Genomic DNA, 23,430 nt, shown 5'->3' on the forward strand with positions numbered 1-23,430 from the left:
TTGGCCTGGCCCTAACGTGTTGCCTTTAGGACCAATGTATATGTAGCCAAATATTGAAAAGTCAATATTTGGCTACATTTTGAGGTCAGATATTGATCTTAATATGTAGTGGAGGTTGTTTTCCTCTCTTTCTGTTTTCCCAGAAGCTGCTGCATCAGTTTTCATGGCGTTTCCAAAGAACTTTACATGTTTAACATTTGAGATGCACAAACTCACAAAGATTAATGGAAGAATTGACATGAAGGAAAATAGAAAAGTCAGGAAAATATCTGCTATCATCACAGAAATATAACAGTTTTGTCGGGTTCATGAATTAACTGATCTGGATAAATATGTAAAGAAACAAAAATAACTTGTCTAAAAGTGGTAAACATCTGTCTGTTTATTTGTTCATCAGTTTGTTTGTCTTCGGTCTGGTTTTTGCAGATGCAACATTCAGATATTTTGTTTATATCTGAAAAAAATGGGGTAAAATGTCACAACTCTGGATATTTTAAATCAGGGAATAAAGACTGAAGTTCCAACTTTATCATAAATATATTTCAGTTCAACTTGATTATTTAATAAACTAACACGGGTAAACTTAATTTGATTACTTGTGACTAATTATTGCAATACATTTAAGTTTGATTATCTGTTTTTTTGGGGGGGTTGTTGTTTTTCAGTTTGTGTTGTAATTTTGTGGTATGGAAAATTAATAATGTCTTCTTAACACACTTTGGAAAAATCCAAAAGTTAATAATGAGGACCAACAGTTGACATGTTATTGTTTATTTTAAATTGTGAAATGATTTTGTGTGCATTTTTATTTATTTCCTGTTCATAGAGAAGCGCATCATTTTATATATGATGATGGTATATTTCCATTACCAGTGTTTATCCAGACCTGGAAATTACTTCAGGCAACTTTTAAAAACTTTTCCGTTATTTTAAAAAACTGACTAGCAACCGGTTGCTCCAGTTTCTCGGGTTTTTAAACTTTATTTTGTAGAAGTGCTTCCTGTTGGTGCTTAAAGTGGCTGCGGTTTCTCCTTCTTGCCACTAGAGGCCACTATTGCTCTGGTTGCAGATGCAGCAGTTTGTACAAAACCACCCGACAAACTGTTGCTTATATATATTATATAAATATTTTTATTTCTTCGTAAGCAGATTATGAGACATGGTAGGTGCATTAATTATTTTAGAGCATTTAAAGTAATTTTTAGTTTTAAATTTTTTTACTTTTTTAACAGTAAAATCGGTTGTCTTTTCCTAAGCCTTCAAATGATTCCTTCAAATGTAAAACAGTTCTAGTTCTAGTAAAAAGGTTAGTTTCTCCTATATTAAGTTTTTTCTGCTACCAGTGGTCCTTATTTGCAGTATTCAGACAGGAACATGTCAAGGACTAATGGCCTCCATTTAAATTTAAAGCAGTCTGTGAAATCAGATATTCCTCCATATTTCTGGGATTTTAAATTCAAAAAAGCAAAAAAAAAAAAAAAAGCTGCTCAGTCATCCAGGACATTCAAAAAACCTCCAAAATGCATCAGCTGAAGGAAATCTGGAAGGAATCTAAACTAATCAAATAGAAAAGTGCAGAAAAAGTTGGCTGGGGAAAAAAATCTTAACTGTCAAGTAATGTAAATATTGGCCAGATTCACTAATAAACAGTCCAGATGACGTCTTTACCATAATAAACATGTAAATTCCCTAATAGTTGCACAATATGTTCAACAAAGTTCATTTCTTCAGTCATCTTAAAGTTGCTGTTTTTTTATTTGGACGGCATCTAAAGTCTGGAAATGATCTTTGGATCAGCTGCTTCTGGTCCCCGTTGCCCATTAACGTCTGCCATGTTGTTTTTTTTCCTCCAGGTACCAGATGGCAGCAGAGGTGGGACGTGCAGAGAGGAAAAAAATGGTTGGTGATTAGCTTTATTTTTAATCGACACACAGCTTTTGGACCTTATAACTTTATGGAGTAAAACTGTATCAAAGCTGCAACTGCAGTGAATAAAGAGACGAATGGTACCGGCTTTTTTTAGATCCCCAAACAGCTTCTGGTTGGAGACCAAATTTGTAAACCTACAGACAATGACTCAACATATTTAAACTATTAACTGTTTCTTTTTTTCTCACTGTTCAATAACTATTACATCTGTTTAATATAAAGGCCACCTCGCACCTTCTGATTTTAATCAAAGTATTTTTTTAAATAAAATCGTCTCTTTTTTGTGTTTCACTGAAAATACACAAAATCTTAGTAAGTATTTTTGGTCTAATTTCTAGTGCAAATATCTTATTACACTTGAAAGAAAAATAACCTGGAAGTATTTGTTCAACTTATTTTAAGTAAATAATTCCTTAATATTGTCAAAACGTGATTGTTCTACTGTCAGATTATTTCATTTGAAACAAGAAAAAAATGTTGTTACAAGTGAAATAATCTGCCAGTGGATGTAATACTTTTTCATAAATATTATATAATGGAATCAATTTCTGATAACTTGCTGAAAAGTTACTTGTCAGTTTGCTTTATTGCAAGTGTGGCCAGATATTTACACTGGAAACTAGACCAAAAATACTTGGTAAGACTTCATGTCCTTGCAGTGCAGCTTTGCTAGCTCCACAAATTTGACTGGCAGCCAATCGGACAGATAAATAAACCATTTTAACTTGTTTCTTAATTAAATTACAGATTCTATTTTATAAGAAAAGAATGTTATGATTAAATGAAAAGTGGAAAATTGAATGAATGAGACTAAATGGCAACAATTAACGGAGTCTTTTTGCCTTAATGCAAATCCCCTTCATTTTTTTTCTTTAATAAAAAATAGTAAATATACTAAAGTTTGGGATGTGCTCTTTGTTCTCATGCATCTTCAAGTGCATTGAGCATACAACATGTTTGTTTTATTTTTGTTCTGTATGCAAAAATATCAATCAGAAAAACTTATGACTAAAAAAATATATATTTGTTATATCTTCCCTTTTCTGAGGGCTGCACTTCGAGAAACATTTTGTTTTAAGATGACTGATAAAATGATAACCAATGGTGCTGCTTCAAAAGCAGCTGATGACGCTCAAAGTCCGACGACCTCGGGGTCGCTGACTCCCAACAGCTTTTTCTTCATCGACGTGAAGCCGCGTTTCTGCAAACGCAAGCTGCACTCCAGTTTAAGTCTCCCCCGTAACAAGATGGCCGCTTCCCTCAACCTCTGTGGTTCTGACTCACCCGGCTGATTCGCGTCAGAGTGAAATCCGTCCTGAAACGGATCCGTTTTTGCACACCGCTAGCTCGGCCTGTGGGCTGTCAGCTGAGCCACAATCAGCCCATCGTCGGGTCAGCTGAGGTTTCTTCTCCAGTTGAACGGTTTTGTTCTGATCGGTTTAATTATTGCTACAAAACTCTTGAGCTTCAAAACAAACCTTAAAATACATTTTATAGATCAAAGTACTACGGTAGTTGTACTGGTAGATTATTTCCCTTGTAACAAAACACTTTTTCCAGGTTATAGTACTTTTTCATCAATATGAAGGTTTTATGGTAACACTTTATTTGAAGAGGTGTGAATAAGACTGACATGACGCTGTCATAAATATGACATAATGCCTGTTATGAACATGAAGGAGTCTTTATGATTGTCTGACTGTTGCCATGAAGTGTCATTTGGTAAATAAGGACACTTTTAATGCAAAGTTGCTTTAAAAGTCCATTAAGTACCATAATTGCATAAAAGTGTCATTATTTACCAAGTTAATACTTTTAATGCAACTTTTAAAGCAATCTTGCATTTTCAGTGTCATTATTTAGCGAATGACACTTCATGACAACAGTCATAAAGACTCCTTCATGTTCATAACAGGCGTCATGTCACAGTTATGTCGCATCAGTCTTATGCACATCGCTTCAAATAAAGTGTTACTGGTATTATTTATTCCAAACAAGCTGCTATAATATGTTACTTAAAGCTACTTTAGTTATTTGAGGTGTAGTAAGATGTTTGCACCAGAAACTAGACCAAAAATACTTGGTAAGATTTAGTTTTTTGCAGTGCAGCGTTGACTGAGGCAGATTAACTCGGTCTGGGGATTATGCATGCTCATCTTGTTGAAGTTTGAAGAAGTCACAGATGGGTTGTTGAATTTTTTTACTAAGTTTAGAAAACTGCAGGTTTTCTCCATTTCAGCACAATCTGTCTAATCTCACAGCAACACGTTTATTTAGAGACCTAAACGGAAAAGGTTTTCTGCAGATCATGGTTGCATTTAACTTTAAGTTTATGTTTGTTTTCTGGCATTTCTCCCGTCCGAAGCCGTTGTGTTTAAATTAAATGATTTCCAAAGGAGGATTATCAAACATCCTGATTCATTATCTTTGCTGTTCCTGGAGTTTTTCTGCTGTTTTTGTTTCCCCCCCTCCAGGTTTCCAGCGTTACCTTTTCCTCATTTCCTGGACTTTTTTTTCTCCTCACTGACTGTCTCTGTTTCTGATTTTCTCCCCTCTGCCTGCCTTCACCTCCCCCGCGCTTCAGTTTCCTTCTTCCCTGTGTGTTGTAGGGGGTGGGCGAGTTGCTTCATGCTGCTTCATTCTGATCATTTCTCAAGCCTTTCACATCTGGGGCGGCTTGTGGCGTTTTCCTCCCACAGACACGGTGTTTTACACGACCACTCTTTGGGAACTGGACAGCCGGGGCGTCCGCATCACTCACAGGTTTTTACATCTCTGCTTTCCATCTCTTAGAAAGTTTTTCTCCTTTTTTGCCCCTTTTTTTTTTAAATAAGTCTTGCAGCTGCAAAGTCATGCTGAGCAGCTCACAGCTTTTTTTCTTTGACTTTTTAGTTTGTGGTTTCTGTTTCCTCTTCATGTCTTTTCCTCCCCTGCAGACTTTCCTTTTCGCAAACTCTGACTAAAGTTTGAGCTGCTTTTAGAGAATCAGGTGGTGAAAGTCCAACGCTGATGAACATTATTGAGCGAGCCGAACCCTGACGCCTGGATTTCTGTCTACCAAGATTTGGGTTGATAGTGAGTCATGATGGACTGTTTTGTTTGTTTAGCTGGCTGAGAAAAATGAGCCTCTCTGCTCCGTTTGAGTGCGTGTGCTTCTGAAAGTTGTCTTTTTAATGCTGCACAGCTGTAATTTGAAGCTGATATGAAGATAATATCTGGTTTTGTTGATCTAAGAGATGCTGCAGCGTCATCTGTTCACTGATAATCTCCACATCTGCAGCCAGAGCGTCTTTGTGCAACATACTCAGAGGAAACAATGCAGTTAGCTCAGTATGTTGCAGAGTAAAAGTATTTAAACGTTGTTTTCTGCATGATCATTACACACGGCTGCAACTTTTAATGGCGTCCAGATGAGCAGGAGAATTAAAAAGGCCAATAAAAGAAAGCGGGAGCATGTTGGGGATGTTTAATACTCGCTCATGTTGCAACCCAACCTTCGGTGTGTTTCCAGTCGGGGTTTTATGGGACTAGACCAACACAAAGTGGTGCAGAAATGTGAAGTAGAAGTCGAATTATTCATGGTTTCTCCCACAATCTGCCGCAACAAATTGAGTATTTTTTAATCTCGGTTTAGATCCAGCTGTTCTGAGGAAAAAATGGAGGATGGGAAGAGTTTGATACAGCTGCAAACCAAAACCGAGACTGACTGCACCAATCATTGAAGCAGCCAGGAGGGACATGGTGACTCTGTCCCACCTGAGCTGTGGATCTCTGCAGCTCCTCCAGTGGGTTGCCATGGCAACTACTGGTCATGAACGCCACACATTTGGTCATAATTTATTTTATTATTTTTTTTAAACCAGCAAAGGAGGACATGAGAACATGGGAAAGGAGCTTAACCTTAATGCATCCCTCCTACTGTAAAACATGGCGGTGGCAGCATCATGATGTTTGGATCAGAGCTGAAAGAATTGATTTCATTTGTGATTTTATTGAAATCAAACAAACTTGGTAATCTGTTAATTAATTAATTGGAGTATACAGACTGAAAAAGGCTATTTACTGAAAAATCAGGATAGTCAGAGCAATAATTAAACCAAAAATGTACAAAAAATTTACATTTTGTAATTTAAGAAATTAAAAAAATACTTTGTAAATGTTCTTAAAACTTTGTTCAAAATCTGTTAAATCTCCCATTGAGCACCTTTTGCTGTCTGATTATTATTTAATCAAAAAACAATCAACGGATCATAAATACACTGTAATGAGTCGAGCAGAAGAAAGGGATGAAATTTTTATGTAAAAGTATTTTTTTTATCGTTGCGAAAGGAATTCTATGTTTCGATTTTAAGCATTTATTCTTATCTAAATGAATTTAGTTTTAAATGTACGATAAATTCAACAAGTTTACTTACATTTTTTACATTTATTTTTCTAAAATCTAGAAATTATCTTTGGAGCTGCAACTAAATGCATTTCTAATACCCCATAAAATAACCCTAAGTGGTTAAATATGCCAGTTTTCCAATTAGAATAATTGATTGCTAAGGTAATCAATTATTCTAGCTTTAGTTCGGATGTTTTTCTTCAGCAGGTGAGCTGATCAGAGTTGATTGGAAACATAAATATTGACTCCTTCCAACAGAATGACGGCCTTGGATCTGGAGCTCCTACGGCAGCCTCAGTTTAGGTTTATATCGGGTTTATAAATTAGGTTTATATCGGGTTTATAAATTAGGTTTATATCGGGTTTATAAATTAGGTTGATATCGGGTTTATAAATTAGGTTTATATCGGGTTTATAAATTAGGTTGATATCGGGTTTATAAATTAGGTTTATATCGGGTTTATAAATTAACTTTTGGCCTCTTCTGCCTTGTTGATCTCGACTGGCTCTGGTAAAACGTGTGTCGACACGGTGGAGATCGTACAGAGATGCAGATTCTTATGAATCATTCTTGAATGATGGAGTTTGAGGACAAGTTGCAGCTGGTCTGGAGTATTTTGTTCCTGATTTTCCTGTGTTTAGTTGATGGGAAATGTTATTGTTTTGCAATTCACCGTTAAACTATCGTTGATCTAGTTTTTAAAAAAATAACCCTCAGGTTGGATCAAGTTTGATTCGCCAAAATTTTGGGAGAATTCAAATTTTCTCCTCTGCTGATTCACTTCAAGATTGGATGATAGAACTTAAAAATCTTTTTTTATATATCATATTAGATAAGATTTTAATTGTTTCTGGGTTTTTATTTCTTTAAAAAAAAAAAAACACATTTCTAAAAGTGTTTTTTATTTCAATCATCCCTTCTGTTGATAAGACCGGGATATTGCAAAAATATACTCGTATTAGCAAATAAATTTGCATTTTTACCAGAATAAACATCAAAAAGTTATTTTTATAAGCATTCAAGATCTGGTGTAACCATTTTTTTCTTCTAAATAAATTCTTCTTTGCACAATTGTTTCAAAATCCTGCTAATAATTTGATGCCAATGTGTTAAACAAACAAGTTTTTAATTATCTATTAATAATCATTGTTTGTGAAAGTGATACAGAAGTATAACTGCACAAAATGCTCAACATTCCTAATTTTCAGCTTTTTGTGTTTGAGTTCTCATGAAATTAATACTCTATTCTCTGAATATTTCAACTTTAGTAAAGAATAAAAATCTTAGCTTGACACTTCTTCAAAAACAACAAAAAAATTAATTTAATCTCTTGTTTTTACAACCTGGACGTTTATCAGAATTAGGATTAAGTTTTTGTTTCAGAAATAATTTGGTGTACTTTCAATGCAAAAACACAAATCTTACTAATTATTTTTTGTCTACTCTCTGGTGCAAATATCCTAGTTTTATTTCAAGTGTACTAACTCACAACTGACATTTCAGCAAAGATATAGCGCCTTGATTCAAGTAAATAATTCCTTAATGTTGATAAAAATGTGCTAGTTCTGCTGGCAGATTATTTAATTTATAATGAGATATTTTCCCATCTTATAAGTGAAATAATCTGCCAATAAATCTAGAACTTTTTCCTCAACATTAACTAATTATTCACTTGAATCCAGCCGCTATATCTTTGCTGAAAAGTTGCTTGTAAGTTAGTTTTGCCTTATTTTGCATCTACTGAGATATTTACACCAGGAACTAGACAAAGTAACCTGGTAGTGTTTTGTGTTAATAGTTAAATACTTAAATCAGATGATGCATTACAAAGTGATCTGATTGAAGTGGAGGTTTTGTTGCTGTCTGCAGGTTGTGGAGCCTCTTCCATCCTCTCTGTCTGGTGGAAATCTGAGTGTTTTAAAGAAACTTTGGGAGCAGCAGCAGCAGCCGTTGTCCACTTCCTGGAGCCACAGCAGCTCATCGCCGCTCGCCAAACCCACGTCCCGTTCCCAGGTCCAAACGAAGGTCCTGAGAGCTGCAGGATCCTCTCTGGAGGTTCTCCCCGAGACCAGAACCAACCCGTTGACGGAGGAGGCCGAAGACCCAATGGAGATGGAGGCAAAGTCCGGCAGAGACCTGGAGGAGCAGGAGGCCGCAGCAGCTGGGACGTCTGACATCGAGAAGCCCAGCGTTCCCATCAACAATCTGAAGATGATGTTTGAGAGAGGAGACTCCCCCGACAAGGTGAGTCACTTTCCCTCACAAGTCGATCTGCAGTGAGACTGACATGAGCGCATGTGTTCACTTGGAGGTGACCTATTATGGTCAAAATGTTTTAATGTCATTGTTTTGCATAAAATTATTCTTAAATAATCAGATTTTAATCTGGTCAGTTTACGTTTACACTTGTATAGTGGCGCACAACTATACCACTGTATGTGTTTGAAAAGCAAAAGTAGAGCCTGCTGCAGAACCAACAAGAATGCAACAAGTGATTTCTGCAGTGACGTGCGGTCAGGGGAGGCAGGTGAGGCAGTGCCTCACCAGCCATCATGGAAAGAAAGAAAATATATAATCATAAAGTAATTTAAATTGTTATATTCATCCGGTGGTTTGTACTAAAAAATATTTATTTTTCATGTAGCTTCACCAATTTCGATTTTTATTTGTTCAAAATCGCTGAATTTTCTTATTTTCCCATTCAAATGCTTGGAAGCGATGCCGGTGAGGCAGCAGCGAGCTCTGCCTCACCTTGGATTGCGCAACCCCTGGCTCTGCGCTGGCTGCTAAGCGGAGAGAGCATGTTGCTGTACGGCGTCAATAAAATGGTTTAAACAAATTTAATATGTGAACTTATTTCCAATAATTTAGCTTATGTATATAATGTACAGTGCTTTTTGTCACCAACTGTGTTTGTGTAACGTGTTTCGTGTAATGAGCGATTATAAACGGCAGAGAACAGGTTCGAGGTGAGGCAGGCAGTTCTCTTGCCTCATGGCAGGGCGCTCAAGATCCCAGGCGTTAGTCTTGTTCACTCCTCAACTGCCGAGTAAGTGACAGCGAGCTAGGCTAAACGATTCGAAGCAAGTCAAGTGCAGCGATAGATTATAATAGAGATAGTGATTTTTTTCCTCTCGCTTATCCCGACTTTCGACATGGATGACTACATTACAACTGTTGTAATGTAGTCATCCATGTCGAAATGTGTGTTTTGTGAGCTACAGTTTGTATGTGTAAGGATGCAGAAGTGAAACATAACCTGTAAACTGCTGTCAATCTATGCATCTATTTGCAAATCTGATTCTGATGACGTCAGTGCCTCACCAGCTATGAACCTCACCGCACGTCACTGGATTTCTGGATGGTAAGTAAACACGCTGATCTTTTCCAGCAGCCATTGTACAGAGCAGACAGCAGGAAAATCAGCTGACCAAATCTGCTGGAGCTCAGCTTTGGTTGCTAGGTAACAGGGAGAGCAGTGCTGGGGTTGTTGGCTAAAGGCGCAGTGCCTTTTGATTTGTGACGTTATATTCAGAAGGTTTTTGAAATAAAAAACATTAACTTAGTGCCAAAAATTTATTTATTTATTTTTAAGTATTTGGGGTGTTTTTAGAAGCACTGGAGACCAAAATGGAAGCTCAATAAATGTGGTTAAGTATACGAATGTTTACTTTTTAAATTTCAGATCGTATTTAAACTTTTCTTGAGAGACTATGTAACGTAGAGAATATATAATAGTTTTACGTTTGAGTTTAAGAGACCCAGTTAAAACAGCTCACGTCCCACGCGCTTTAAAAAGGAAGGATACACCTCTGATTCAATCCAAACCCGATCAAAACTCTCTCCTTGTCAGAGCAACGTTTTACAGATGATGTAATCCTTCATCCAGCTTTCAAACCGTATGTACAAGAGTCGACAGGAAGTAATTTAAAAAGTGAGACACGTTTCACGTTTTCCTGAAGCTAAAAATGGAGTTTCACTTACTGAAGCATCACTACTTTTTTTTTTTTTTCAGAGGTCTGCTCTTTCCGGTGCGTTCATGCTTTCGGTCACATGGTGCTGAAAGCATGAACTCACTGGAACTCTGCTTGAACACACACACACCCCGACTCAGCTGACAACCAGCATCTCGGACTCCTGCTTCACGCTCCCTCAGGCCGCTAATTGCTGATTGTTGAGCATAAAAAAGGAGGAATTTACCAACCGGTCATGTGTTTTCTAGATGTAGAAACGTGGTGCAATGCTGGTGGTTTTTCTAACTTCTGCAGCCGGTCGGCGGTGGCTCAAATAAAGTCTTGATCAACTAATCAGATAAACTATGCATGACCACACATGCGTGCATCTTTAGTCAGATCTTTTATTTATATGCTAAGTCTTTCCTGCATGTTTTCCTTTAGGTAAATTGCCCTTTAGGTGTATTATCGCTGTAGGTTATGTGGTTTTCTGAACTGGAAAGTCTGCAAGGTTTTTGCAAATGTTGCAACTTAAAGCTAACCCAACTTAGTTTGAGATATTTGTGTTTTTCCCCATCTAAAGCTTAATTTGTTGAAACCTTTTCGTTCACCTGTCAGTTGTGAACATTTCCACTGCAGGGTCCAAAGCCAGGCTGATTCAGAGATGGCAAAAGGTTTGGAAACAGATTTTTCCTTCCAGGCATCAGCAGAATGTGACTCAGATACAGGGAATTAAGCCAGGTTAGCCTTAATATCCAGTAGTTTTATAGCAGTTGTGGTTTAGAAACAAAGTACTGTCTCTCCGGACTGTAGAAATGAGAAAGTGGAATGTTTTCTAAGTAATTCAGTGTTTTTTGTGAGAAAATAAAAAGCTACAGAAATGACTTTAACCCTCGACTCGAACACAGTGGTTAGTCTTTATATCTTAGGTAGTCACTCCAAATCAGTGGTAGGACCTGTTAGTTGTGCCAACACTAAAGAACTAAACATAAAGCACAATACGGTAGAAACATGGTACTTGGCTAAAGCGCTAGCACCCACCATGTATCAGTGACTTGTGTTATTTGGCCCTCAAACAGGTCAAACTTACTACATGCGTTTCAGGAAGTGATTCTTTGGAACGGACCTTTCACTCGTGATTTCAGTTTTATAGTGTGTACTGATAATTGTCAATTTTGCAAGCAGCAAAACAGTAAATTTGAATCTGGAAATGGAACAGTCTTCACCCTCTTCAAAGTAAAAGCATGAATATAAACCTCTTGAATAATTCTTAAGCCGCTAACAAAAACTTTTTATTGAGTTAAAAGTTTACAAAACAGCAAGGTAAATGTTGCTTTAGAATTAGAGCAACAAATAAAACCTTTCATCTTTAATAATAGAAAAAAAACTTTACAAGTTTTGTCAACAATTTTGGCCCTAATCGATTAGAGTATATGCAGATGATACTTTAGTTTGGTCATAATTTTCTGTTCTGTCCGTATTTGACCTCCTGACTCCTGATTTTTACTCTCCACATCCCACCAAACTCCCATGAAGGCTCCTGAAACATTAGCTGGGAACACGCTGCGGGGTCTGGGAGGCTTTTTGCTAAAAGTCTTTTTTTGGACTCCATGATCCAGATCAGTGTTTGCAATCGACACAATGGCCTCCACTGTATGACCGAACCCCTCTGCTGCTTTGTTGAGTTTCAGCGGGTGGATGATGTAATGCTGCAGGCTCCTGACTGCAGACAGCTGATCTGTTGCCTCTTCAGACCATCTTCCTCCCCCTCCTAAGGCCAGAAAAGCCCCTCCTCCTCTTCCTCATCATCAATCATCCCTGAGCTTCTCTCCCTCCTCGTCAATCTAAACCCTGTTTTTCCTCTCCGGCCGTCCTGCCCTTCTGGTGCTGCTTTTGGTACCACCTGTAACTTCTCTTTCCCGCTCTGGTCTTTTTGAATCAACTCATCGGATAGTTATGAGAGCATATTGGGGCTAGGAAGGAATATTTAAATTATGAGAATAAAGTCGTAATATTGTGAGGAAAGTCAAATATTACAAGAAAAAAGCTGGAAAATGAAGTCGTATTGCGAGAATAGGCATATTATTGGCACAAAATCGTATCTAAAACGTAATAATACTTTTACTTGATTGTCTTCATATTACTATTTTTGTCGTAATATTACATAAATAGTTATATTGCAAGAGTAGTTGTATTATTACTGAAATGGTGCGATATGCAAGAAACTTAATATGAAAATAGTTGTAATACAAAAATATTTGTAATAAAAGTCAGTAATTTAATTTGTCTTTGGGATCAATAAAATATTTTAGAAGTTTTTTTTTAGAAGAATATTATGAAAATACTTAAATATTACGACTATTAGAGTAACAGCAGAATAGTCATAATACAAGAATAAAGTTGTATAAATATGAGTTGGTCGTTTTATGAACGACTCCTACATGGAAAATAAATGTTAAAAAATTAAAATGTGGACTGTGACACACAGTGAAGTTATATTTTACTACTTAATCTGAACACATTTGGTAGTCTGTCAAATTGTTAGCATCAAACTGTCAGTAGCAAGATTTTGAAACTTTTGCACAAAAAATAGTTTTGAAAGAATCACAAACTAAACAAGCTCATCACGTCAGATCTTGGTAGCTAAGATTTTCTTTTCCAGTAATTTTACAATTTTCTTCAGGTCATATTGTGTTCTTTCTGCTTATAATGCAACTTTATTCTCGTAATTTAAAACAAACATCTTAATTTAGTCCTAAGATTTCTCCGTAAATAATGATTTGACTAAAAGGAGGCGTTGGTCGCTGTTGGTCACTGCAGCATAAGTTTGTTTATTTTAATATTTCCAGTTCTGCGTTGAATCAGTGAAGTCGTCTTTCCTGTGGTCCAGTTTAATTCCAGTTCCTGATTTTTGTTTCCCAGCTCCTATTTCTTGCTGAAAAGTTAAAGTTTTTGTCACATTTCGAGCGTGCTCAGATATTTTGCACTAGAAGCTACATAAACATAGTTGGTAAGGTTTTGTGTTTTTGCAGTGTGTTTGGTTAAATCAACTCGTTTGATCCTGGATTTTGCAGCTAAGATCTTGTAATCATTTTTGAAGCGTTTGGGTCCAGACTCTTCGTCTGCTCTTCCTCCTCCTCTTATCTAAACACCCCTCTCTCGCCCCTCTCTCTCTCCGCATGGAGTCGGCAGATGCTCTGAAATTGAGTGGCCCTCCTCCCTCCCTGACGGACCCCGTCTCCTCCCCTCCATTACTCCCAGAGTCGCACCCCGTACCAGCTGCTCCTCCTGTCCCACATCCCTCCACCCAGTCTGATTCCCTCTAAAGCCGGTTTCATTTTAATAACACCACCTCAGCCACTCCCTCCTTTTGAACACCTGCTCCCCGTCTCCTCTCCCTCCCGGTCCGGCTCAGACCCTAACCCACATCTCCACCAGAGCCACAGCGACCCGCTTCCTCCTCGCCGCTTTACCTCCTGCTTTGTCTGCGCTGAAGGTAGCTATTGTGTTTCTCTCTCAGGTTTGTGATTTTCTTTCTGTAAAGTTCCTCTGTTGGACTTTATCAGTTGGGTTTTTTTTATCAGGGAGCGTTGCTGCGTCTGCAGACTGAACCTCTTTGTTGTGGTTCTGCTCGGAGTAAACTGTGTGTTTATGCGAGGCGGGGAGCTGTCTGTCTGTCTGTCTGTCTGTCTGTCTGTAGCAGAGCTTTAATGGGTTCGGATTAGCATCGGATCCTTTGTCTGGCCGGTGCTGCTTGTTTACACTGACACCCCCCGTGTGTTTATGCATGCAAACCATCATCAGACCCCCGCTGTCGGCCCACCGGAGCTCCACCCGGGCCTCTGGAGTTGATCCATTGTTCTGGCGTTGTCTTCAGTTTAATTCCTGCTTTAGATCTGCTGTTCTTCAGAAATTCTAAATACAAAGCCAAGAAATACAACGGACTTATTGGACCATTGTAGATTGAAAAAGAGTCGATTTCCACCAAAAAACACAAAAATTTTCTACAAAGAAAATGAGACAATCTGAGCTCCAAAAGGGGATAATTTCCTGGGGGAAAAAACCCAAAAACTGATTAAAACATTTTTTGGAAAAACTTCTGCATTTCAAAAATGTTTTTTTGTTTTTTCTTTTAACTCCAATTTTAAAAAAAAAAATTAATTTCAGAAATTTTATAAGGAAAAAAACTTGGAAATTTCAGTTTCAAAAGTCAAATATTTGAAAATTGACTTTCGAAACAGAAACTTTTACGATAATCTCAAACTTTCTAGAAAAAGGATGGAAATTTGACCTCCAAAAGGCAATGATTGCCTAGATAAAATTAGATTAATCTAAAACATTTTCTAGAAAAAAACCTGGAAATTTTCAAAAGTCAAAATTTTGAAAATTGACTTTTGAAACAGAAATCTTGAGATTAATCTCAGAAAAAAAAAATGAATATCTGAGCTCAACATTGATGATTTGCTATAAAAAACGTAAAATTTTCTTTCTTTTTTTTTTTTTTTAGAAAATTAGTTTGAAAATCCCAAATCTTTTACTTTTTCTTGCTTTTTTTTCTTTTTGATTTCTGAAATAAATTTTAAAATTTGAGATTTTTGCTAGAAAATTTCTAACGTTTTGAGCTCAAATCTAGTCTTTTGTATTTGATGCTGCTGACAAAATGTTAAATTTAAATTTTTATTTATCTTTCTCCATTTTGTTTTGTGGAAAAACATTCGGTCCTTTTCAGAAAATGGTCACTAATCAAATAATCAAGCAATAAGATCATTTCACTTTCGATTAACTCATTGATAATGTTCTTCCCTTCCTGCTGAAGGATTTATAAGGACACAATGTTTCTAAATGTATTTAAAAATCAAACCATTTATTGAACTGAAGCCCTTTGTGGACTGATTCTTCCCTGCTGACCTCTTGACCCGACCTCGTCAACCTGACCATCAATCGGACCGACGATGTCCTGAAACCAAAACCATTTGTACTTTTTTCACTGTCAAAGTTTTACTGCTGACAGCAGAGAGTCGAAGACGAGCGACATGCTGCTCTGCTCCAGACAAGTTGACGCTCATCGGACTTTGATTATGCAAGACGTACTTTCACCTCCAGCTCATCCATTCCTTCCAGCCTGACACGCCGCGGCCTGCAGACGCCCTCAGCGAGCAGCTCAGGTGTGCAAACCAGAGGCCGGAATGGAGCTCAGACGCAGAACGTTGGCTTCAGAGGTCAGGGGTCAATCCTCCCGAGCGAGTGTCGGACATGTGATGCTTGTAGACGGAGGATGAGACGCCGGTTTGCTCTGTTGTGTAATCTGAGCTGCAGCGTTGGAGGGAGGCCAGCGTGATCACCTTGGAGAGCTTAGTCTCACCACGTTAACCGTTTCCTGTTTTATTAGCCGACCGCTGCATGCACAGCTCTACTTGTTGGGTGCATGCCTCAGAGACATGCTGGATTTTTCCACTAAGTTGCACAATACAAGCATCTTAATTCAAGCAGATCGAAGTCAGACCGCTGGGGAACAAAAGAGAAACTGCATAGACGGATGTAAGCAGATGATAATTTGTGGCGTGTGGATTTAAATGTCAAACAAATTCTTAAAGTATTTTTGGTCTAATCTGTAGTGCAAATGTCTTTGTACACTTGAAGTGACTAAACTTATTCCAGCAGGTGCATTAGGTCATTATAGATCAATAATTCCTTAATATTGATACGAGTTTCTGGTACAAATAACAGTATACTTGATATCACACAAAACTAATTAAGTAACTTTTCAGGAACTTGTTTCACGTCAGTAATTCTTTAGTATTCATGAGAAAGTTCTAGCAAGAAGTGAAATAATCTCCAGTGGAACCCAACATTTTTCTCAGAACTAGAAAATGTCAACATTAAGCAATTATTCACTTCAAATGAGCTTCTACTTCTTGCTTAAAAATTACTTTTGAGTTAGTTTTGTCTTGTATCAAGTGTACAAAGACATCTGCACTAGAAACGGGAACAAAAATCCTTGATAAGATTTTGTTTTTGTGGTGCAGAGTTGAGCACAACCCAGAATACACATAAAGTGAATGTGAGACTTAAACACACGCAGCACTATTTTACCTCACTTAAACAAATACATGCACAAAAAGACAAAATCTTACTAACATTTTGTGTAAAAGTATGCAGTGAAACTGTAAACATTTGCTGCAAAAACAAAATCTTACCAAGTATTTTTGGTTTAGTTTTGAGTGCAGATATCTTAGTACACTTGAAATAAGACAAAAGTAACTTGCAAGTAACTATTCAGCAATAAATAGGAGTTTGTTTTAAATCAATAATTCCTTAATATTCATGAAAGTACTAGTTATAAATGACATGATCTGCTGGTAGACAAAGACGTTTTTTCCACTTTATATCTGATTCCTAAATATTGATGAAAATGTACTAGACTTGAAACAAGCTCTTATTTCTTGGTGAAAAGTTACTTTAAAGTTTTGGTTTATTTCAGGTGTACTAAGATATTTGCTCTCAACAAAAGACCAAAAAGATTTTCCTTTGAATGAATGTTTGAGACTGAAACAAACTCCCCACAAATTGTTTGCTGTATGCGCTCACGTCAGTCTCACTGCACCTGAATTTTTTTCAGTGAACTTTGGGGTTGAACTAAAACAAAAAATGTTTAATTTAGGTTATTTGGGTCCATCTCTGGACAGATGGGGCGTCTGTGTCTCTGAGCTCTTAAGGGGATTAAAGCGGCTTGGTTTGAACTGGACCAGCAAACACTTGATCTCACCTCTGTTGTTCTGGACTCATCTTTTGCTTTCTTTTTTTTCTCTCTGTCTAATTTTGAATCAATCCGTCTGGAAGGGCAGACGGAGTCGCTTCCCGTCTCTTTGCTCATCTGACTGAAACATGTGAGGGTCAAACGGCTGCCGTCGCCGCTCAACTCGCCGTCTAACGTCTAACACAATCCTGTTTTGTTCTTTCAGGGATCCAAAGAGCAGACGAGTCGAGGAAACGCCGGCGATAACTCCTCCAACATGGACCATCTACTAGGAGGTACAAGGATAATTGTTGTTAATCATCGTTATAGCTGGAAATTTGACCTAAGAATTATGTTCGCCTGCGTTTCTTTAAGAAAATCCCAGAAGTAAAAGCTGGAGAACTGGAGAGGAGCTTCAGTTCTTTGAATAATCTTCATGGTCCTGTGTTCTTAAAATGTTTTTTTATTTATGCTCCTGTAAAATAAATCTTTGCACCTCCAAAAACCAGAACCATTACTCTAAATCTTTATTTTTCTTCAGCAAATGACATTATTTTTTTGTATACTCCATTTAACGATTAATCGATTACTAAATTAGTTGAAGATTATTTCAATAACTGATTACGGTAATCACAACCAGCAGGGCTGAAACCGCTCTGAATATTTAGTTTCTTTCAGCAAATAGCCTCTTTTTAGGCCTGTATATTCCACTCGACGATTAATCGTGAACTGGAGTATACAGATCTAAAATCAGGCCATTTGCTGAAAAAACAACTTTTCAGAACATTTTCAGCTCTACTGGTCTTGATGAATCTGTTATTGAAATAATCAACTAATTTAAAATTAGCTAACTATTTTGACAATCGATTAATCACGACTAAGCCGATTAATCGCTCCAGACCTAGTTTCTGTCAAACTCTTCCCAGGACATTTTTATGTGCCTGCAATGATCCAGTGAAATCTTCTCTTGAAGTTCTGAACTCTGTAGAACTTTCTGGGAAATCTGTGCTCTCCTCACTTCCTTCGGATGGATTACATCCTTCCCAAAATTCAGAAGGGGGTTCAGAGGTGACAAATGGTGCTCTGTTATCAGCAGATTGCTTAAAATGGGGACAGGAAACGGCCCAAAATCCTGCTTTCCTCCACAACTGCTGACCTTGTGTTCCTGTTGGTGCTGCACTCAGTCTGAACTGGGAGGAAAAACAATATCATAACCTTGTTTTTATCTTGAGCAACATTCCTGACAGGATCTCAACTGGGGGGAAAAGAGCAGATAATGTAGAGCTAAATATGTGATGTTTTCCATGCCTGAAAGGGAGGAACTGTAATGTTTTACTGGTTTAAAGGGATAAAACTGGACATGTCAAAGTGGTCTTAATGTAATTAACTTGAACATTTTATTCCTGTGCTTCCACAGATGGAAGTCTTGCTGAATCCACTCCTCTCCGTGACAGGATGGCTCTCTACAAAGCTGCCATCTCCAAACAGGATGTGAGTATGCATGTTTATCCTGCTGGTGCCTCCAAAAACTACTGGCATGTGGAGGAGAAAAATTTAATAAACATTGGAATTGGAAAAAAAAAAAAAAAGTGTTGAAACTGATCGGGGATTAAGCAATAAGGGATCAAATAATTCACACATTCCTGGTGGTTAATAAATTATTATTATTATTAGCAGCAGCATATTGAGGTGAATGAATGTTATTATATCCAACAAGCCCTGAATTATTACTACTAAAGCTTTGTGGCAATTGATCCAGTATGTTGAGCATGTAAAAAAAAAAATATTGGAATAAACTTAACAGAAGCAAGTTTTTTTTTTTTTTTTGTTTTTTTATTCTTGTTTGGCAATTACTGGCTGAAAGGTTGTTAGCCACAAGCTAGCTGAGCTGAAGGGGAGTTAGCCACAAGCTAGCTGAGCTGAAGGGGAGTTAGCCACAAGCTAGCTGAGCTGAAGGGGAGTTAGCCACTAGCTAGCTGAGCTGAAGGGGAGTTAGCCACTAGCTAGCTGAGCTGAAGGGGAGTTAGCCACTAGCTAGCTGAGCTGAAGGGGAGTTAGCCACTAGCTAGCTGAGCTGAAGGGGAGTTAGCCACTAGCTAGCTGAGCTGAAGGGGAGTTAGCCACAAGCTAGCTGAGCTGAGGGGGAGTTAGCCACCTGCTAGATGAGCTGAGGGGGAGTTAGCCACCTGCTAGCTGAGCTGAGGGGGAGTTAGCCACCAGCTAGCTGAGCTGAGGGGGAGTTAGCCACCAGCTAGCTGAGCTGAGGGGGAGTTAGCCACAAGCTAGCTGAGCTGAGGGGGAGTTAGCCACCAGCTAGCTGAGCTGAGGGGGAGTTAGCCACAAGCTAGCTGAGCTGAGGGGGAGTTAGCCACCAGCTAGCTGAGCTGAGGGGGAGTTAGCCACCAGCTAGCTGAGCTGAGGGGGAGTTAGCCACAAGCTAGCTGAGCTGAAGGGGAGTTAGCCACTAGCTAGCTGAGCTGAAGGGGAGTTAGCCACAAGCTAGCTGAGCTGAAGGGGAGTTAGCCACAAGCTAGCTGAGCTGAAGGGGAGTTAGCCACAAGCTAGCTGAGCTGAAGGGGAGTTAGCCACAAGCTAGCTGAGCTGAAGGGGAGTTAGCCACTAGCTAGCTGAGCTGAAGGAGAGTTAGCCACAAGCTAGCTGAGCTGAAGGAGAGTTAGCCACTAGCTAGCTGAGCTGAAGGAGAGTTAGCCACTAGCTAGCTGAGCTGAAGGAGAGTTAGCCACAAGCTAGCTGAGCTGAAGGAGAGTTAGCCACAAGCTAGCTGAGCTGAGGGGGAGTTAGTTCAGTCTTTTGAAAAAATGTTCACATCATTGTAATAAAAATGTTTTACAGACAATCTTAAAAAACCCATTGAACCCACCAAAAGATTTACAAAAGGGACCATGAGTCTTTACCCCATGTGACCCCTTGGTCACACACACAGTTTTCAGAAAACATCATGGTAATTCTTTATTAATCAAGCTAAACTCTAGTTCACATGGATGTTTCATGTGGAGTGTTTGGTATCTGAAGCTCCTCTCACCTCTTGTTTTCCCCTCAGAGCGATCATCTGGACGGGTTCGCTGGGAAACAGAAGGAGAACGTCCCTCCATGTTCTCTGGAAATGGTGAGATTTCAATCTTTCCATCTCGCTTTAGCGTCCAAGTGCAGTCATTTAAACATCAAAATGTTAGTTTTCAAACGTTTGCGTTGTCTTATTTTAAGTGTACTAGGAAATACTGGGTAAGATTTTATTTTTTTGCAGTGTAGCTCCACTGTCTTATCTCAGGTACATTGGATGTTTTCTGCATTAAAATCGGTTGTGATATTTTAATTTTATTTTTTTGTTTTTCAGAGTCCGGATTCTGAGCCAAACGGCAGGAGAGTCTTTACTCCAGAAAGCAACGGTAATTCCCCTGCTTTGTTTTGAAACTGTTGCAAAATCGAAACCCTCTGAGTGTGAAAATCACGCCCCCTGGTGGTCATTCTGAATTATCTTATTGGTAAACTGTGTGTCCCCTCAGGCTCTGGTCCAGGGACTCCGTCCTCTGGTCAGAAAGATTCTTCTCACTCAAAACCCCCCAAGGTGAGTCCACTCAGCGAATGTCAAGCACATAAATCCAACGCGAAGGAAGCCAATCAAAGCAAAATGGCCGCCAACTGGATGTTTTCTGTGTGCAGAGCTTCCACCTGCCTGTGAGAGAAACCTGTGTGGCGTGTCAGAAGACGGTTTATCCTCTTGAGAGGCTGGTGGCCAACAAGGACGTGTACCACAGCTCGTGCTTCCGCTGTTCACACTGCAACACCAAGCTGAGGTGAGGAATGAAGGTTGAGAAGGTTTACAGTTAAGGGTGTTAAAACCTAGAACATTCAGATTTAAAAGAAACTGACACATTAGGACCTAAAGGTAGAGTTTGTAGGGTAAAACTACACCTGATGGACTCGGATTGACTGGGAACCAAAATGGCAACATGTTACATTTTCTCTCTGCATCATGTCAAACCTGATCCCCTCCTCGCCTGCGGGGGGCGCTGCACCAATGACCATGAAATGACACAAAAACAAAGACTTCCTCGTTTTTGTTCAGCTTTTTGAACTCAGAAATGTCCTAGTTTATTCTAGAAAATTTGAGATCTCAATTTTTGTCTAATCAAACTCGAATTTCCTTGTTCCAAAATTTTCTGACATTTCTGAGTTTGAAAAGTAAAATTTCCTACAAAAAACTGAAATTGAGATTAATCCCAAAAATTTGAGGAAAATTTTTTTTTTTCTGAGCTCCAGAAGTTAAAAATTTGCAACATAAAAACCAGAAAGCATCTCAAACATTTTGAGATTCAGCTCAAACATTTTCTAGAAAAAAGGGAAAGTTTGAGTTTGAAAGGTTGAAAATTAAAAAAAAGAGAGAAATGTATGAGCTACAAAAGTTGAAAATTTCCTCTTTTTTTTTTTTTAATAGGAAATTTTTGACTTTTCAATCTCTAACATGTTCTAGAAAAACAAGATGATCTCAAAATCTGGAGTTATTTTTTTTATTTTCTAAAATAATACCCAATATTATTTTTTCCTTTAATTTTTCTCTCTTTCCTGCCAGTTTGGCGACCTACGCCTCGCTGCACAACAACATCTACTGCAAGCCTCACTTCTGCCAGCTGTTCAAGGCCAAAGGAAACTACGACGAGGGCTTCGGCCACCGGCCGCACAAGGAGCTCTGGGAGAGCAAAGGTGAGGCGGACGAGGCCGTGGACCGGTCCAGCCCGGGGACCAAGCCCAAGGCGCAGAGCCCGCCGTCGAACCAGTCCAGCCCCAGCGTGGAGGACTCCCCGCTGGCCAAGGTTCTGGTTCTGACCGCCACCATGGAGGCTTTGGGTCAGCCGACGCCCGAGAAGTCGGACAAACCCGCGGAAACGCGCCGCCTCAAGATCTCCTGGCCTCCCAAAACGGAGCCGGAGGAGGCGCCGGGCCGCAGCGAGCCCGTCGCTGACACCGCCGCCTTGAAGCCAATCAAAGCAAAATGGCCACCGGAGGAGGAGGAAAAAGAGGAAGAGGAGAACCGAGGTTCGCCTTCGCTGCTGCAGAGCTCCTCCCTGAAGGAGCGCAGTGCTGCTTTCTCGCACGACGATCGGAGCCGGAGTCCCGCCGCCGCTGAGGACAGCCCTGAAGACAGCTGCGTGGACGTCCAGAGCAGCTCCGGCGAGGAGATGAAGAGCGACGCAGCAGAGGAAGAGGAGCCACAGAAGATGGAGGAGGAGCAGGTGACGGCCGTCTCCTCCCCCGAAGAGGAGGTGGAGGCCAGCCGGTCGTCTCAGGACGTGGGATTCTGGGACAGCGACGAAGTCGAGGAGAAAGAGGAGGAAGAGGAGGAGCTGAGCGTGGAGGAGATGATCAAGAGGAACAGATGCTACGGTGAGGAGGAGGAGGAGGAGGAGGATGAAGAGGAGGATGTATAAAGTGATTTCTTCTTCTTCTACTCGCCATGTGCCTCTGAACAGTCTGAACCACTTCCATCTGAGATAAACTTCTCGTTTTAAAACATTTCTTCAGATTTGGTGAATCATTTTAAAAATCTTTGGACGACTTGTTTCTGTTTCACTAAAATGTTCAGTAATCTGCTTGAAGCGCACTGCAAAAACAAAATATTACCAAGTATTTTTGTCTTGTTTCAAATGCAAATATCTCAGTATACTTGAAATAAAACAAAACTAACTCAATAGTAACTTTTCATCAAGATAGAGGATCTTATTTTAAGTCAATAATTCCTAAAATAATAGCAATTTTACTTTTGAAATTTTTTACACGTTATATAAGGAACTTAGTCTTTCATCAATATTAAGGAATTATTTACTTAAATGTGTCTTTTAAGGAAAATATGAGGTCGTTTTAGGTTGGTTTTTATTTAAAATATATGAACAGATTTTTTCTTTAGAAATTCAACCAAAAACACTTTAAAGATTTTATGTTTTTGCAGTGCGTCAGCTCTGCCAGCTCTTATTGTGGCGGGTCGGTCGGCTTCTCACACTCAGCTTTCTGAATTAGTCTTCATCTTTTGTCACTTTGTATCTTTTGTTTCTATTTTTAAAGATTTATACCTGGATGTAACGATGATGGTTTGTTTTTTAAAGCCGGGGGAGAAAATCTCCAACTGTTGTTTAAATAAATTGTTATATACAAAGTCATTGTGTCTGAGTTCTGATTAAAACATCAAAACTTTTTCACAAATCGTAACTTTAATTTTGCTGAACTTGGGTATTTTGGACAGTTCTGCTCACAACTGCTTAACATTTTCTATCTGAGGATAAAAGGTAGAAAAAAACATTATTTGTATCTTAAATAAATCTCTGGATGCGTTTTTAGTTACTGACGTGTTAAAAGTACCACTCATTCAGCGCCCTCTTGTGTACAAACTATGCAGTTACAGATGCAGAAG

At 38.9% G+C, this 23,430-nt stretch overlaps 1 protein-coding gene across 4 annotated transcripts in view; it reads left to right on the forward strand.

Annotated features, from left to right (window-relative positions):
• The window catches only part of lima1a (LIM domain and actin binding 1a), a 36,600-nt gene extending 13,425 nt beyond the window's left edge, over positions 1-23,175 (forward strand). For 3 of the 4 annotated variants that reach the window (XM_044124395.1, XM_044124413.1, XM_044124404.1), the window contains 9 exons: positions 1,854-1,899; positions 8,187-8,561; positions 17,233-17,302; positions 18,424-18,497; positions 20,068-20,133; positions 20,362-20,413; positions 20,531-20,592; positions 20,688-20,821; positions 21,598-23,175. In XM_044124395.1, the coding sequence (XP_043980330.1) occupies positions 1,854-1,899; positions 8,187-8,561; positions 17,233-17,302; positions 18,424-18,497; positions 20,068-20,133; positions 20,362-20,413; positions 20,531-20,592; positions 20,688-20,821; positions 21,598-22,453 (1,735 nt within the window). In that variant the 3' untranslated portion in view covers positions 22,454-23,175. Of the gene's footprint in view, positions 1-1,853; positions 1,900-4,542; positions 4,693-8,186; positions 8,562-17,232; positions 17,303-18,423; positions 18,498-20,067; positions 20,134-20,361; positions 20,414-20,530; positions 20,593-20,687; positions 20,822-21,597 lie in introns of those variants that run through there. The other variant, XM_044124422.1, reaches the window with a different exon arrangement.
• Positions 23,176-23,430: the final 255 nt, after the last annotated feature.

This window comes from Gambusia affinis, linkage group LG01 (assembly GCF_019740435.1).
Source record: "Gambusia affinis linkage group LG01, SWU_Gaff_1.0, whole genome shotgun sequence".
Taxonomy (NCBI): domain Eukaryota; kingdom Metazoa; phylum Chordata; class Actinopteri; order Cyprinodontiformes; family Poeciliidae; genus Gambusia; species Gambusia affinis.